The following is a 15,887-nucleotide window of genomic DNA, read 5'->3' as shown; positions in this document are numbered from 1 at the left end:
TTTGCTCACACAATTGTATTTCTAAAAGTTAAAGAAAGTTAAAACCATACAGCATTTGTCTTCAGAACCAAAGCCAGAAAACGTTATGGACATGTATCTATTGTGGCCACAGCAGACCCCAGTCATGGCATCTTACTGAAACGATCATACTCTATTTACCTCCACTCCAGAAATGCACATCTTCATTTTGGCCTCTGCATTTCCTTCAGGCAATTCATGAAGCAGCCTTGTCCAGCTCCTCTGACCCGGATGTGTCAAGGTAAAAATCAATCAGCCTGCAGTCTGGTCAGTACCTAGAGACACTGTCATAGTTGCTAGCTAAGCCAGCAAAGTATTCAACGGATATAGTTGTAGACAGAGCATAGATCTACTATGTTTAAGTACACAACGTATGTTTATTGCTATATCTAACAGAGTTACTGGTAAGACATTACCGGTCCTGGATGGGAAGGTATTCACAGCAATAGACAGGATTAATGAATGATGTCATTGGTCAGTGCTTCCTTTGTTTAGATACTTGGGAATGAGACAGATGGTCAAGGGTGAGACACTGCGTAGAAATTCTTAAGAAAGACTAAACACACAAACTCTCTACCTCCTACCCTGAAAATCATACGTCTCTACTTCGTGTGTGTGTGTGTGTGTGTGTGTGTGTGTGTGTGTGTGTGTGTGTGTGTGTGTGTGTGTGTGTGTGTGTGTGTGAGAGAGAGAGAGAGAGAGAGAGTAAACACTGCTATCTATGGTCTGTTTCCGCTGCAGTCTGAACTTGGCTTGCTGGGTGGTTGGATGAGTATTCATCAGGACCTGGCATGTTCCTACAACAGCCCCTCCTCACACACATACACACAACGCCAACCCCGCCTCCCATGCTGTGAGGTCACAAACATACCCCATCTGACACGCTTGGTCACACCTGCGTATGTTCTCTGTGTGCTCCCAACTTGTCTCTGAAATATGAGACTCTTTTCCAATCCATCCACCCCACCCCCGAGGACATTTTCCATTAGAGCATACATTTATTTGACCCTTGAGCACTATTGCATTATCATTTCCTGATTCCCCAAACTACTGAAACACTGATGTGAATAGCCTACTACAGCTGTCGTAAGTATTCCCAGTCATAAGTCTTTCACATTCCAATGGTATGTATATGCTGCTGGCGCTGGTTCAGGTGTCCAGATGTTGCCTGCACACAATCACACTCAGGGTTCTGTCTATCTCATGTATTTATAGGACCCCCTCTATTTTAGGGAGTAAATCATGATGCATCGGCGGTGAGGTGCTGTGAGTCTTCTGCTGTTTGTCCAGAGTGTTTCCATCACTGTCATTGTCTCTTCCTCATTTCTGCTCCTATCCACATCTGGAGGGAAGTTACTTTTCCAATAATTAGCTAACATTGATTTTGGGTAAAATGCTTCATCTGAGAAAGTGAAATGTGGAACAATTCTCAATCAGGAAGGGGGGAATCTGTCATTACATAATAGGGGGCAACCAAAAGGAGGTTTAAGAGGGTTTAAGAATGACTCATAGGCTATGCATGGCTCTACCTTTCACATGATTGGTGATGTCATGTTAGGCAAAGAAACACAAGGAAGTGATGAAAATGATCAGATACATATGAGGACGATTATTTCCCTTTTTTTGTTTAATTTATAATACAAAATTAATACATGATCAATAAACATGAACGGTTTCAGTATCAGCTGAAGTGTAATAACGGAATAAAATCTTAAATACCCAAATAAAATCCTAAATATAGTCTACTAGTCTGGCCCAAAATCCCTAGTGGCAATAACGTTTTCTGAAGTTATACTTTCTTCACTTTTCTCATCTTCATGTGAGGATGGAAAGTCTGACCAACTCAAATCTAAACTCACACATCGCCTCCCAGTGGATGAACTGTGAATGGCAAGAGGAATAGATCCTCTCAAAAAGAGGCCTATGCATCCTCTCAAAAAGCCAAAATATTCACATTAATTTATATATACATTTGCCATTAGCTTATATCATATTAAAGTATTATTTTTCCATTTATATATGACTATCTCAAAAACATATTGGCTAACAATCCACATGTTTTTATTTTAAGGGGATCTACATGGTTAATTCTGTAAATCATGACATTTTTTTGTACATTTTATTAAAAAGAGACAAAGAAAATAAAGTGGGAAGCATATTTGACAAAGAATGTACTTTTTACAGGAAACGACTGGTTGGCCCCTGTCCTCTATAAAATATTTATATGGAAATTCGGCTCTGGAATGCATTTTTTTCCTATGTGTAGCCTTCGCCTTGGATATTACTCTCAACGTCATGAGGTAAGAAGATAAGGTCGTCCCTTTTTCTTTCTGCGATCTGATTGGAGGAGATGTTGTCTCAGGAATGTCATGAAACTATTGAAATAGCACTTATGCCCGCAGTGTTAGTAGAATAGTTTGAGCATCAGAATAAAGAAAGAACAAACTTGAAAAAGAGTTTTCAGCGAACATAAGATTACTAAAACTATTCAAGGAAGGGAATAAACTTGGAGAATTTAAGAAGAAATAACGGAACAACAAAACTGTGAAAATCCAGGGCTTTCCTCAACTGATCCATCTGTGATTTATTTATTTTATTCAGGTTGGTAAATTCTAATAATAATATTTTCTTTAAATAACATGTAGCTTTTTAAAAGATACTTATTACGTTTTCATAATGGGCCTGTAATATTGAGAAGTGTGTAAATGACTACCTATTTAACTGTTTTGCTATTCTAGTTGAAACAGATTTCTGAGGTTTCAAGATGAAGTTGATAGGAGTATTTCTCCTTTTGGTGCTTTGGACTTGTGAGGGCAGCCGTGTGGCAGGTGAGTTTTTGGAAACTTGGGTAAACATTATAACATTTTTGACAATATGCTTTTTAATATCAACAATGGAATTATTCTGTTAAAAGTTCCTGCAATGTTTTGTCTGTGAACGTGAAGTTTCCAAGAGAGACTCACTACAGTTTCTCCCTTCACAGAGAGTGAAGATGATAACGGTGTATACGACCTATTCGAGCTTGTGAAAGTGAACAAGAGGCACCAAGGAGTTACCTTGGTAAAAGGCGCAGATCCCTACAGCCCAGCCTATAAGGTCTTGAACGCAGACCTGATCCCCCCGGTTCCCGAGATCTCCTTCAGGGACCTCATTGATTCAGTACAAGCTGAAAGAGGATTCCTTCTCCTCGTCAACTTCAAGCAGTTCAAGAAAACCAGGGGTAGTATTTTGACTGTGGAGAAGAATGACGGATCAGGACCGATATTCGAAATTATTTCTAATGGCAAGGCGCAAACTCTGGATGTGGTATACTCCACCGGGAACAAGCAACAGGTAGTGTCCATAGAAGATGCAGATCTAGCGACAGGACATTGGAAGAATATCACGCTGTTCATTCAGGAAGATCGTGCCCAGCTGTTCGTAGGATGTGAAGAGATCAATATATCCGAAATAGACGTGCCCATCCAAAAGGTCCTGACGCATGAGGTTGCTGACATTGCCCGTCTGAGAATTGGAAAAGGAGCTGTGAAAGACAGATTTATGGTAAATATGACTTGATTCATGTGTTCATAAATACATTGCAAATAATGTTGTAATTATGTTTAAAAATAAATGTTACACTTCTGAAGTTTATAGCCTAGTCTGAGTAGCCCCAACCTCGTGGATCGCGCACTGCGCAACGTTTGGCGTCCAGAGATGTGATATTATTTGACATAAACAGTTAGATATTATTATCCCTAAGGAAATGTATTGAAAAGTTGTAGACGTGTGAATATGGAATAGCTCTAACTGGAATGTGTATTTGTGCAGGGAGTGCTTCAGAACGTGCGCTTCGTTTTTGGAACCACTTTGGAGGCAATCATGCGCAATAAGGGATGCCAAAGCTGTAAGTGTGATTTACAAAATTAATGTTATAAATATGTTATAAAAATGTTATTTTTGCATTTAAATGTTGGAATTACTGTATAAGTTGATGTTATCCATTGCTTTTTAGTTGTAAAAATCTAAATGCCTTTCATTACCAAATATAATTACTAGTACTGGAATTCTATATGGCCATTAATAAAGTCTCTTCAGGTGGATGTTATTATGATGTTCATGGAAATTACTGTCTGTCCTCCTCCAGCTGAAACATTGGCTGATGTCATGACCCTGGACAACCCAGTCAATGGGTCTAGCCCAGCAATAAGGACTGAATACACTGGCCACAAAAGCAAAGGTGAGACCATACTTCACTCTGCAGGGACAAGGCCATTTGATCCTACTGGTCTGTGCTCATGTGAAGGAGGGAGGTGACTAACTGATTGCTTTTCTCCTCTTTAGAAATTCAGCAGGTCTGTGGCTTTTCCTGTGAGGATATCACCAGCATGTTCAAGGAGCTCAAGGGGCTCGGCGTGGTTGTTAAGCAGCTGTCAAACGAGCTCAACAGAGTGGTAAGCACAGAAAGCAGCTGGGTCTGTGCACTGTCATCCTTCCTCCCTCCCTCTCAAGTCTATCTGTTCCCAGTTAAAACCTCTCCACTGCACAGCCACTTGCCCTTGGAATGGCAGGCCCTGACAGATCATAATGGCTGCCATGTGAATACACAAATATGTTTGGCTGCCATTGAATTTGTATTTGCTTTAGTTAAATCAAGCTATGTCTTAATCCCAATGTTGATTGGTAATTAATTATACTGGAACCGTGGCTATGTAAACGTTTCCATCCTATTGTCTAAACACATGTCCCTCTCTCTCCCTCCCCTCTGCTGTGTTCAGAATAAGGAGAGCACTCTGCTCATGAACCAGATGAGAATCCACAGTGGGGTCTGTCTTCACAACGGCATTGTGCACAAGGACAAAGATGAGTGGACCGTGGACGGCTGCACAGAGTGTACCTGCCAGGTAGGTGTCATCACACTTGGTGGAATGCAGTTATTCAGTAACCCAGCCAGTAGTAAACTGTGTGAAAACCAGGCAGTAGCTCCTCAACCCCTTCTGTAGTGAGGTGTTAATGGGCTCTTGTGTTTAGGCTCTTGTGACTAGGCAGTGTCTGTCTGCTAGCCATCACCTCACCTCTAATGAGATGTTTGAGAGAATAGCAATAACGCAGTAGGGGGATTCTGCCCTGTCAAACTCCTCTCTCTCTCACTTTCTCTCTCACTAAGGGTGTTATTGTAGTTATCTAGTTGGCTAAGTATCAAGAATGTGTATTTAATTAGTACATCTGCAGAGACCCTCTGTTCTGCCTTTCCCACTGTCACCGTCCTTCCCTCCAGACCCCCAGCACAGTGCTTGTCCTGAACCCTAGAGCAGGTGCACAGATCTAGGACAGTAGCACAGCGGGGATCCCTCTGCCCCAGCCAAACATCATCCCAATGTTCCCAAACATAGCAATTAGTCCTGGCAAAGCAGCAACCACTTTTGCGCAATGCAAAGTTAATGGTCCAGATTATTTTCCTGGTTGTCCTTGTTGTAGCTGGACAGCCTGCTCTGGAGACAAACTATTTACTAATTTTAGCAATCCTCTCTATAGAACTCTGCCACTGTGTGTCGCAAAATCTCTTGTCCCCTGATGCCCTGTGCCAACGCCACCGTGCCCGATGGAGAGTGCTGCCCACGTTGTGGAACCCGTAAGTACTCTTCTACTGTTGAAAACAAGCCTGTAACAGTATTGTAGTACTTTTTTGTGAGGTGGACATGAACTTTTTTTACCAACCTGCCAATCAGGTGTATTTTAATTTGGAGAAGTCTTCCTTTATCATTTGTCAGTCATTCACATTCCCTGAGTACCCCTTGGAATGCCAGGTCTCAAATCTCCAGGGCTAAATTTATTCAAATAGACTGTTATTTGAAAATCCTTTGCCCCCTGGCTGAGCTCTGCAGTGTTAATCGCTCTCCCATTGTCTCTCCCCCCAGCGAGTGACTATGCTGAGGATGGCTGGTCCCCCTGGTCTGAATGGACTCATTGTTCTGTGTCTTGTGGACGGGGAATCCAGCAGCGAGGTCGATCATGCGACCGCATCAACAGCAATTGCGAGGGCACCTCTGTGCAGACCCGCGACTGCTACCCTCAGGAATGTGACAAGCGCTGTGAGTAAACCTACCATTTCTACTCAACAGTATATCTCAGTACATCTCATGTGTACTGTAGTAGCACATTAACTAATAATTATGTGTCTATCCTTTACAGTCAAGCAGGATGGTGGCTGGAGCCACTGGTCTCCCTGGTCCTCCTGCTCTGTGACCTGTGGTGAAGGAGTCATCACCCGCATTCGCCTTTGCAACTCCCCAACTCCCCAGATGGGAGGCAGAGACTGCCAAGGACAGGGCAGAGAGACCGAGGTCTGCCAGAAATCACCATGTCCAAGTAAGAAGAAGAGCAGCATCTAAACACATGTGCCTATCTATCTGTCTGGAGATACAGCTGTAACCCATCTCTCTCTCTCTCTCACTGTACTTTAGTTGACGGAGTCTGGGGACCCTGGTCTTTATGGGACACCTGCTCTGTCACCTGTGGAGGTGGATTCCAGACTCGCCAGCGTCTTTGTAACAACCCCACCCCCAAATACGGAGGAAAGGAATGTCAGGGTGACGGCAAAACATCCCAACTGTGTGGAAAAGAGGACTGCCCTATTGGTACGAATTGTATTAATAGATTATGGCATTTATTATTTTTACCTAAAAGTGTACAAATCCATTTTTGTTCAGTATTTTAAAATCAATATGCTTCTTTATATAGATGGCTGTCTGTCCAACCCCTGCTTTGCTGGTGCTAAGTGTACCAGCTTTGATGATGGTTCCTGGAAGTGTGGCGCATGCCCAGTGGGCTACACCGGAGACGGCATCAACTGCAAGGACATCGATGAGTGCAAGGAGGTCCGTGACGCATGCTTCACACTCAACGGAGTCCACCGCTGTGAGAACACTGAGCCTGGTTACAACTGCCTTGCCTGCCCCCCTCGCTACTCAGGACAACAGCCCTTCGGGAGAGGAGTGGAGCAGGCCACAGCCAAGAAACAGGTGAGACAAACTCTGGCTACTGCAACAAAATACACAAGTGTGAGGATTTCTATTTATTCTAATGCTAGGAGGTCAGCAGCACATCTTAACCCTTTAGTATGCATCTCTCCCTTCCCCCTAGGTGTGCACACCCCGTAACCCCTGCCAAGACGGCAGCCATGATTGCAACAAGAATGCCAACTGTATATACCTGGGTCAGTTCAGCGACACTATGTTCCGCTGTGAGTGCAAACCAGGTTACGCTGGCAATGGTCACATCTGTGGAGATGACACTGACCTGGATGGATGGCCCAACAAAGACCTCCTGTGTGTGGAGAATGCCACCTACCACTGCAAGAAGGTAGGAAGGACCACTCCCCCAGCACTGCACAAAGTCCATTCCTAGCTTCTCCACTGTGTTATTGTGGTTATGACTCTCTAACCAACCCTTTTTTTTTTCAGGACAACTGTCCAAACCTTCCCAACTCTGGACAGGAGGATCACGACAAAGATGGGCTTGGTGACGCTTGCGATAACGATGATGACAACGATGGGATCCCTGATGATAGGGTAAGAGATCAAAACAGGACTTGGTTATCCACAAAGAAACCAAACAAAGCTATCAGTAGTCCTTTCTCTTATGGGTTAGATACATTGGAGGAGTCAGGGGGAAAGCTAGTAGCATATGAACAATGTAGTAATGGTGTAAATTTTTTCAAATTATTAGGACAACTGCCCAATGGTCTACAACCCCGCTCAGTATGATGTGGACAGAGATGACGTTGGTGATCGATGTGATAACTGTGTGCATGAGAGCAACCCCGACCAAGTCGACACAGACAACAATGGAGAGGGGGATGCCTGTGCTATTGACATTGACGGTGATGGTAAGAGATCATCACTCCTTCAACATTAGACAATGAAATCTCTCAGTCCTTAAAAGTTGTCATAGACTGATATAAATGTGTGTTCACTTCGCAGGCATTCTAAATGAGAGGGACAACTGCCCATACGTCTACAATGTGGACCAGAGAGACACTGACGGGGATGGAGTGGGAGACCACTGCGACAATTGCCCTCTTGAAAACAACCCAGACCAGGTAACTGCAGCTTTCATCTTCTACTACATAAGAACCCAATCTTATCAAGTATCTTGGAGGGAAGTAGAACTATCATAGAGCCCCGCCTCTTAGGACAGTAGCCATAGATTGCACCTGTGCTCAGCTTTAATGAAAGACAGGAATGTGAAAATGTGAAAGCTGGGAGAAGAATGAGTGCAATTCTCCCCCTCTCCTTATTCATTCCCCCCTTCTGAATAGATATGAATGTGTATGGGTGTGTGTGTAGTCTTGCCAAGGTGCAAGGAAACAGTATTCTTGTTTGAAGGGAAATTACTAGCATACCTGAAGACAAGGGGGCACAAGGATGAGGGATAGAATAGCACCTCTCATATTGAGGGAGATTACTTAAGTTGAGAGTGGTGAAATACATTCATTATGTCTGAGTGCATTGAATTAGAGCCACGTTTATCTCATACAAGTGTGAAATAATGTGTTTTTGTGAAGACTAAATTAATTGTGTTGTTCTACAGATTGACTCTGACTCAGACCGTGTGGGAGACAAGTGCGACAACAACCAGGACATTGATGAGGATGGTCATCAGAACAACTTGGACAACTGTCCCTATATCCCCAACGCCAACCAGGCCGACCACGACAAAGACGGCAAGGGTGACGCCTGTGACCACGATGATGACAACGACGGTATCCCTGACGACAAGGACAACTGTAGGCTGGCCTTTAACCCTGACCAGCTGGACTCTGATGGTGAGTCACTCTCTTCGGTAGCTCTATCAAACCTTGGCGCCATTCAACTGACCTATTGAATGATTCATCTAGAAAGACAAAGTACTCTCTACAGAAATGCAGTCACAGAGATTACTATAGGGTTGGTTAGCTTGTTGTCTCCATGAAGAAATGTCTAAGTGCATTTCTCTGCCTCTTCCTCTCAGGTGATGGTCGTGGAGATGTTTGCAAAGATGACTTTGACCAAGACAACATTCTTGATATCTACGATGTGTGCCCTGAGAACTTTGCCATCAGTGAGACGGACTTCCGCAGGTTCCAGATGGTACCACTGGACCCCAAGGGAACCTCCCAGATCGACCCCAACTGGGTGGTCCGTCACCAGGGCAAAGAACTGGTGCAGACCGTCAACTGTGACCCTGGCATCGCTGTTGGTACGTACTTGTAACATATATATAAAACCTTAGGAACTAAAGAGAACAACTACAAAACTACCATTCGTAGATTATGGGTCCATTGAGAAAAGTCCTAACCAACTTCTTTGTTGTCTACAGGGTTCGATGAGTTCAACGCAGTGGACTTCAGTGGAACATTCTTTATCAACACAGACAGGGACGATGACTATGCTGGATTTGTGTTTGGGTACCAGTCCAGCTCCAGGTTCTACGTGGTAATGTGGAAGCAGATCACACAGACCTACTGGTCCCACACGCCGACCAGAGCTCAGGGCTACTCCGGAGTGTCCATCAAAGTGGTCAACTCCACCACAGGACCTGGGGAGCATCTGAGGAACGCCCTCTGGCACACCGGTGACACTGCTGGACAGGTACGGTCAGCTTCAGTCCACATTACAAGCCCAAAGCACATAAGAGCAGTGAGAGAGAAAACCACTGGGTAGGAAACAATTCTCATGTCTTTTTGTTATTCCTCCTCTTAGGTGCGTACTCTGTGGCACGACCCCAAGAACATTGGCTGGAAAGACTACACCGCCTACAGATGGCACCTGATCCACAGGCCCAAGTCTGGACTCATCAGGTGAGCTCAGATTAGCTTTAGCTCTGAACTCTTTAGCTCCTCTGCCTTTACTGAAGCCACATAAACTCCTGCTTTCATGTGCTAATGATCTCATGTCATCTTCCTTCCTTTCAGAGTTGTGATGTATGAAGGCAAGAGAATCATGGCCGATTCCGGAAATATCTACGACAAGACCTATGCTGGTGGAAGACTAGGCATGTATGTCTTCTCTCAGGAGATGACATACTTCTCAGACCTCAAATATGAATGCAAAGGTAAGATGCTTTCAGGAATGTTTTGTCAAACAAAAAAAAATACTTGCTCATGCCCTTTGAGTCAAAATATGTACAGGGTTTTAACTGATTCTTTCCTTCTCTTTTTCCTGCAGATTCTTAATCGGATTAGAGAGAGGCTCTTAGAAGAATGTATTTACCTGCTCAAATATAAATGTAACATATGACCTGGGACCATATCTTTATTACTCTTTACTTTGCGACAAGCACATTGGTGGAATGGAGAGCAAGTGTGTGGGATTGAGGCAGAATGGACATAGGCTAACTGCCTGCCCTATGATGACTAGACCCCTGCACTAACAGCAGGTTGAGCATAACTTTGCTCAGTGAAGAAATCAGATAGATTTATCTGCACTTCTGAATTAGTTGCTATCCCACTCTGGATGGAGGTCTAAAGGGAAGAGTATTTTCATTATTTCCGAGCATTACTTCAGCTCTGCAGTGGACTCAAAAGGACTTGACTTGTTTCCAAATGAAGAAAGCAGTAGGATATTTACTCCAGATGGGCCAGAGATGCCTCTTAAAGGAACTATTGAGGGACCGTGGACGGTATGGATTGGCTGTTACTATCAATGAGAGTGAATGTTTGTCTGCGTGTATGCTACCCATGAAGAGCTTTGTGATAAAGACAATTGTAGTCAAGGCATTAGCCATTTCAAATTCGGTAACTTAGTGGCTTCTAGTAGACCCTTGCAGTTCAGCTCAGTATGAAGTATGTCTTCAGGGTTTGACCAGGCTTGCTAAGTGGTTTCTCAGGAAAGAACTCTAGATGATATATGGAATGAGCACAGAAGCAGGACTAGCACCCAAAGCCAATATAGACTACTAGCGAACAACACAACTGCTATTTCGCCAGGATTCCAGGATGTCGTTTTTTTCCATCTTAGCTCAGACATTAGTGGAGAGGGACAGAAACACATGGGCCAGTCTAACCTGCCTTGAGAGGACTATTGTTACCAAGGTTGTACATAAGTTATTATTTATTTTATTTGCTACCAGTTGAGAGTATTGACACATGATCCTAGAGTTAGGATATCTATCATCTTTATTCATCTCTGTCTTATTGTCATTAAAACCTGTTCGAAATAACTGGAATCTTGAAACAGGGTATAAATCCCTCTAAAAAAGTCCTCTCATAGCAGGGTGCAGTATTAACTCTCACGCCAACCTTCCAAAATAGACAAATTAGGTGTCATTTAAATCCCATTGTTCTTCTGCACAGTATGTCTGACTTGTGTGCTTGAGAATGTGTGTATATTTCTGATGGGGAAAACAAAGGAAAACCTTTATGTACAAATATTACCTCATTATTTTTTTGATTGAAACCAACAAAACATGAGAGTACCCTTTTAGCACCAGAGTATACATAGGTTGGCTTCTTTTTTTGTGCGTCACTGTAGTACAATCATTTTTTTATGATGTATATAAAATGTTTTTTTGTAGCAGAAAATTCCCCTAAAGTTTTAAAAACGTTTTCTGAAATATGTTGTGCTTTATGTATGTCCTGTGCATTTGTAATGGATAAATTATTGTTATGTTTGTCTGTTCTATGTTAAGAGGTTATTTAACGTGTAGATATATGCTATTTAAATAATTTATCAAGAAACGTGATCCGTGTTCCTGATTGGATAAACTTGTTTGCACACTGACATGAGGATGTCTTTGGATATTGTTTTGTTCAGTTTTTTTTTAAACTTTACTATAAGTGATGCTTGTCTATAAACATTTTTACCATAGTTTTACATTTTGTAATGTCAACCGAACAATAAATACATCAGGAAAAATATATTATCATTGTTTTTGTCCTTTGCTTGCTTATGGATGTATTCTCAGCTTTTGATATGCACAGTACTATGAAGCATTAAACATGTTCTGTAAACTCTGATGGAATCTATCACATTAGTCCTCGAAGAAAGGGAGTATCCTTGAGAAGTGAACAGCATGGAAATTTAGGATGAACTAAAGTCCACATTCAAAGAACTTTCACACTACAATATCCCCACACCTAAGGAGACAAGGAATTTAGCAACAAAGCCTTCAAAATGATTAGTTTATGGAAAAAACTCAAGTTGCGTCAATGTCTACCACCTTATACTATTACAAATGTAGAGCTATTACACAATATAACCCACAGCAATGTGTCTAGTTTTCTTGGAATTTCCCAGTGAATAAAACCTAAAATAGCTTACAGAGTCACACCTATCTGAGGCATTCCACAGACCTACAGCCTTTGCTCTTTGGCTTTTGTAGAGGTGCTAAGAGACAGTGAGCTTGTACACTGAGTTGACAAAACATTAGGAACACCTTCCCCTTTGCCCCCAGAACAGTGTCAATTCGTCAGGGCATGGACTCTACAAAAAGTGCTGCAAGCATTCCACAGGGTTGCTGGCCCACTCCAAAGGCAGGATGTCCTTTGAGTGGTGGACCATTCTTGATGCACACGGGAAACTGTTGAGCATGAAAAATCCAGCAGCGTTGCAGGTCTTGACACAAACCGGTGTGCCTGGCACCTACAACCATACCCTGTTCAAATGCACTTATATCTTTTGTCTTGCCCATTCACTTTCTGAATGGCACGCATACACAATCCATGTCTCAAGGCTTATTATTATTTATTTTTTACCTGTCTCTTCCCCTTCATCTACACTGATTGAAGTGGATTTAACAGGTGATATCAATAAGGGATCATAGCTTTCACCTGGTCAGTCTGTGTGATCCTAATGTGTTGTACGCTCAGTGTATATTGTGTACAAATATAATTAAGGAGGGTTGATTCAGGCATTTTACATGGCACATCTCTGACAGTCAAAGGCAACACTGCAAATACATGCCAAATCCAAGTCCAGACAGACCCTGCTTGCTACTGCTCTCTTTACCTCAGAGTTTACCTCATTGTTATGGAATGAAAGTTAGCAGATCATACCTAGAGGATGGCATTGGCTACTCAAATCACTCTGATTAAACCATACTATTCTGTCAATACCTGCAATAATGATTTGATAGATTGCGACGTCGGTTTCCCTTCAGAGACATATACTGACTAAGTGAATTGGTGTTAAACTGCTTTTGTGAAATAATAATAATTAGATGGGTGCTTACATTTGTCCAATTTCACACATGTACAATGTGTATTATATTCGTGTGAATTGTAAATTTGCGATTTGAATATCCCACTCCCACTGAGAGTGGGGTCACGGCCAGGGATCAGCCATTATTGGCAGCGACCCTGGAGTAATTAGCGTTAGATGCCTTGCTCAAGGTCACAGACAGATTTTTTGCTTGAGGATACAAACCAGCATCCTTTCGGTTACTGGCCCAAAGCTCTAAAACCGCTACCTGCCGTCCAAATAAAAGGGCAGTTTCGTTCCTGGGAGTACTGCAGGCTTCACCGATACCAGGGCGTAGCTTTGGGTTGACTTTGGAAGTTCACCTGGTGAATATGTTTTCTGTTGACTGGAATGTGAGATCATTCCTGAAGCTTAGCATTAAGTCTGGGGTCAAGGTGTCTAAGGCAGAGAGTGAACAGTGCAGGCCTCTGGGTGTCCAGGGGAGAGGAAAAAGAGGACCTTTGCTCGAGGGTCAGACAGTTGCAGGATACTCCTGTCGCTGTGTGAACCTGAACATATACCTGTCAGAAACATGTCAACAGCTAATTCACCCCCAAAACTTACTTTCAAAGCCGACAGCCAGGTATTTTCTAAGGAGAATGACAGATAAATCTGTAATTAGAGTAGAACTGGGGAGACACAGGTTGGTGGATGGAACAATGGCCTTCTTCCCTTGAGTAACTCAACTGAGCTCTGCTTAGGACTCACCTATAGAAGCAGGAATGTACGGAATGGCCTCTCTATTAGGAGTGGAAGTTGTAATGGGTTCCCATTGTCCCCTTCAGCAGCAACAATGTCTGTCTGTTCACTCATTAGTACAGAAGGAATCCAACAGTGTTTGCCCAACATTGCCCCACACTCCCACTGCTCACAGCTAAATGCTTATGCATTTATTACATCCTGCAGTCAAAGAACAAGTTGTTAAGTTTAATGTGACCATGAACGGTCTGTTCTCTTCCAAATTATCAGGGGTTAATACAATGGGCTCTCCGATTGTTCTGACTCCTCATTTGGAGGTACCGGAAAGTGAAAATTAAATACTCAAGTGGAATATACAGACCTAGGGGAGCGCTCATTGTACAAAGGCACAATTGAGCAATAGACACGAGTAAAAATCCGTTACAGGTTTCATTCATTTAGATTTTTCAATCTGTATCACGCTATTTAAGAAAGCTTGTACAAAGACATTTTATAAATCCTAGACAAACATCAAAGACTTGTATAATATGGTTGTTTCACAAGATTCTTATGATTATACACTACACAGTTTTACAAAACACAGTGATTCATACAGTCGTTGTGTGTTTGTTGGTGTGGAAATCCATATTGCTGCACTTCTCGTGACATGACTGCAGGCCTGGTTGAATCATGTAGTAACCAAAAAAGTGTTAAACAAATCAAAATATATTTTAGATTCTTCAAAGTAGCCACCCTTTGCCTTGATAACAGCTTTGCACACTCTTGGCATTCTCTCAACCAGCTTCATTAGGTAGTCACCCGGAATGCATTTCAATTAACAGGTGTTCCTTGTTAAGGAACTTCTTTCCTTCTTAATGCGGTTGAGCAAATCAGTTGTGTTGTGACATGGTAGAGGTGGTATACAGAAGATGGTATTTTACCAAATAGGGCTAAGTCCATTATATGGCAAGAACAGCTCAAGTAAGCAAAGAGAAATTACTGTTTCAGAGCTACCTGTGCTGCAGAGGATAAGTTCATTAGAGTTACCAGCCTCAGAAATTGCAGCCCAAATAAATGCTTCACAGAGTTCAAGTAACAGACACATCAACATCAACTGTTCAGAGGAGACTGCATGAATCAGGCCTTCATGGTCAAATTGCTGCAAAGAAACCACTACTAAAGGACACCAATAAGAAGAGACTTGCTTGTGCCAAGAAACTCGAGCAATGGACATTAGACCGGTGGAAATCTGTCCTTTGGTCTGGTGAGTCCTAATTTGAGATTTTCGGTTCCAACCAGTGGGTGAATGGACGATCTCTGCATGTGTGGTTCCCACTGTGAAAAATGGAGGAGAAGGTGCGATGGTGTGTAGGTGTCTTGCTGGTGACACTGTCTATGATTTATTTAGAATTCAAATAACCAGCATGGTTACCACAGCATTCTGCACCGATATGCCATCCTATCTGGTTTGTGCTTAGTGGGACTATCATTTGTTTTTCAACAGGACAATGACCCAACACAACTCCAGGCTGTATAAGGACTATTTGACCAAGAAGGACAGTGATGGAGTGCTGCATCAGATAACCTGGCCTCCACAATCACCCGACCCCAACCCAACTGAGATGGTTTGGGATGAGATGGACTGCAAAGTGAAGGAAAAGGAGCCAAAAAGTTCTCAGCATATGTGGGAACTCCTTAAAGACTGTTGGAAAAGCATTCCGGGTGAAGTGGGGTGAAAGAATGCCAACAGTGTGCAAAGCTGTCATCAAGGCAAAGGGTGGCTACTTTGAAGTATCTCAAATATAAAATATATATTTTTGGTTACTACATGTGTTATTTCATGGTTTTGATATCTTCACTACTATTCTACAATATAGAAAATAGTAAAAATAAAGAAAAACCCTTGAATGAGTAGTTGTGTCCAAACCTTTGACCGGTACTGTAAATCTAAACATTTGTATATTTGTCACACCAAACAAATGTGTAAATACT

The 15,887-nt window shown here is 42.5% G+C and overlaps 1 protein-coding gene across 1 annotated transcript; it reads left to right on the top strand.

The window, feature by feature from the left end:
• Positions 1–2,416: 2,416 nt before the first annotated feature.
• On the top strand, positions 2,417–11,995 carry LOC139375245 (thrombospondin-1-like). The gene is made up of 22 exons (XM_071116851.1): positions 2,417–2,619; positions 2,757–2,846; positions 3,002–3,561; positions 3,829–3,904; positions 4,145–4,237; positions 4,342–4,451; positions 4,776–4,901; positions 5,533–5,629; positions 5,916–6,089; positions 6,190–6,366; positions 6,462–6,635; positions 6,739–7,019; positions 7,141–7,359; positions 7,461–7,568; positions 7,726–7,885; positions 7,980–8,098; positions 8,590–8,824; positions 9,010–9,237; positions 9,358–9,629; positions 9,741–9,838; positions 9,953–10,092; positions 10,206–11,995. The coding sequence occupies exons 2-22, from the start codon at positions 2,783–2,785 to the stop codon at positions 10,211–10,213; spliced, it is 3,519 nt and encodes a 1,172-aa protein (XP_070972952.1). The 5' UTR covers positions 2,417–2,619; positions 2,757–2,782; the 3' UTR covers positions 10,214–11,995.
• Positions 11,996–15,887: the final 3,892 nt, after the last annotated feature.

This window comes from Oncorhynchus clarkii, chromosome 19, assembly GCF_045791955.1.
Source record: "Oncorhynchus clarkii lewisi isolate Uvic-CL-2024 chromosome 19, UVic_Ocla_1.0, whole genome shotgun sequence".
In the NCBI taxonomy this organism is placed as follows: Eukaryota; Metazoa; Chordata; class Actinopteri; order Salmoniformes; family Salmonidae; genus Oncorhynchus; species Oncorhynchus clarkii.
The sequence above is the reverse complement of the archived record's forward strand: the minus strand, read 5'-3'. Positions and strand labels throughout refer to the sequence as shown.

Bases quoted from the DNA above. Each gene is read 5' to 3' on its own strand.
- LOC139375245 (XM_071116851.1), top strand. From the start codon at position 2,783: ATGAAGTTGATAGGAGTATTTCTCCTTTTGGTGCTTTGGACTTGTGAG. The intron at 4,452-4,775 runs GTAAGCACAGAA...TGCTGTGTTCAG, and splicing joins CAAACGAGCTCAACAGAGTG to AATAAGGAGAGCACTCTGCT. The intron at 9,839-9,952 runs GTGAGCTCAGAT...CCTTCCTTTCAG, and splicing joins CCCAAGTCTGGACTCATCAG to AGTTGTGATGTATGAAGGCA.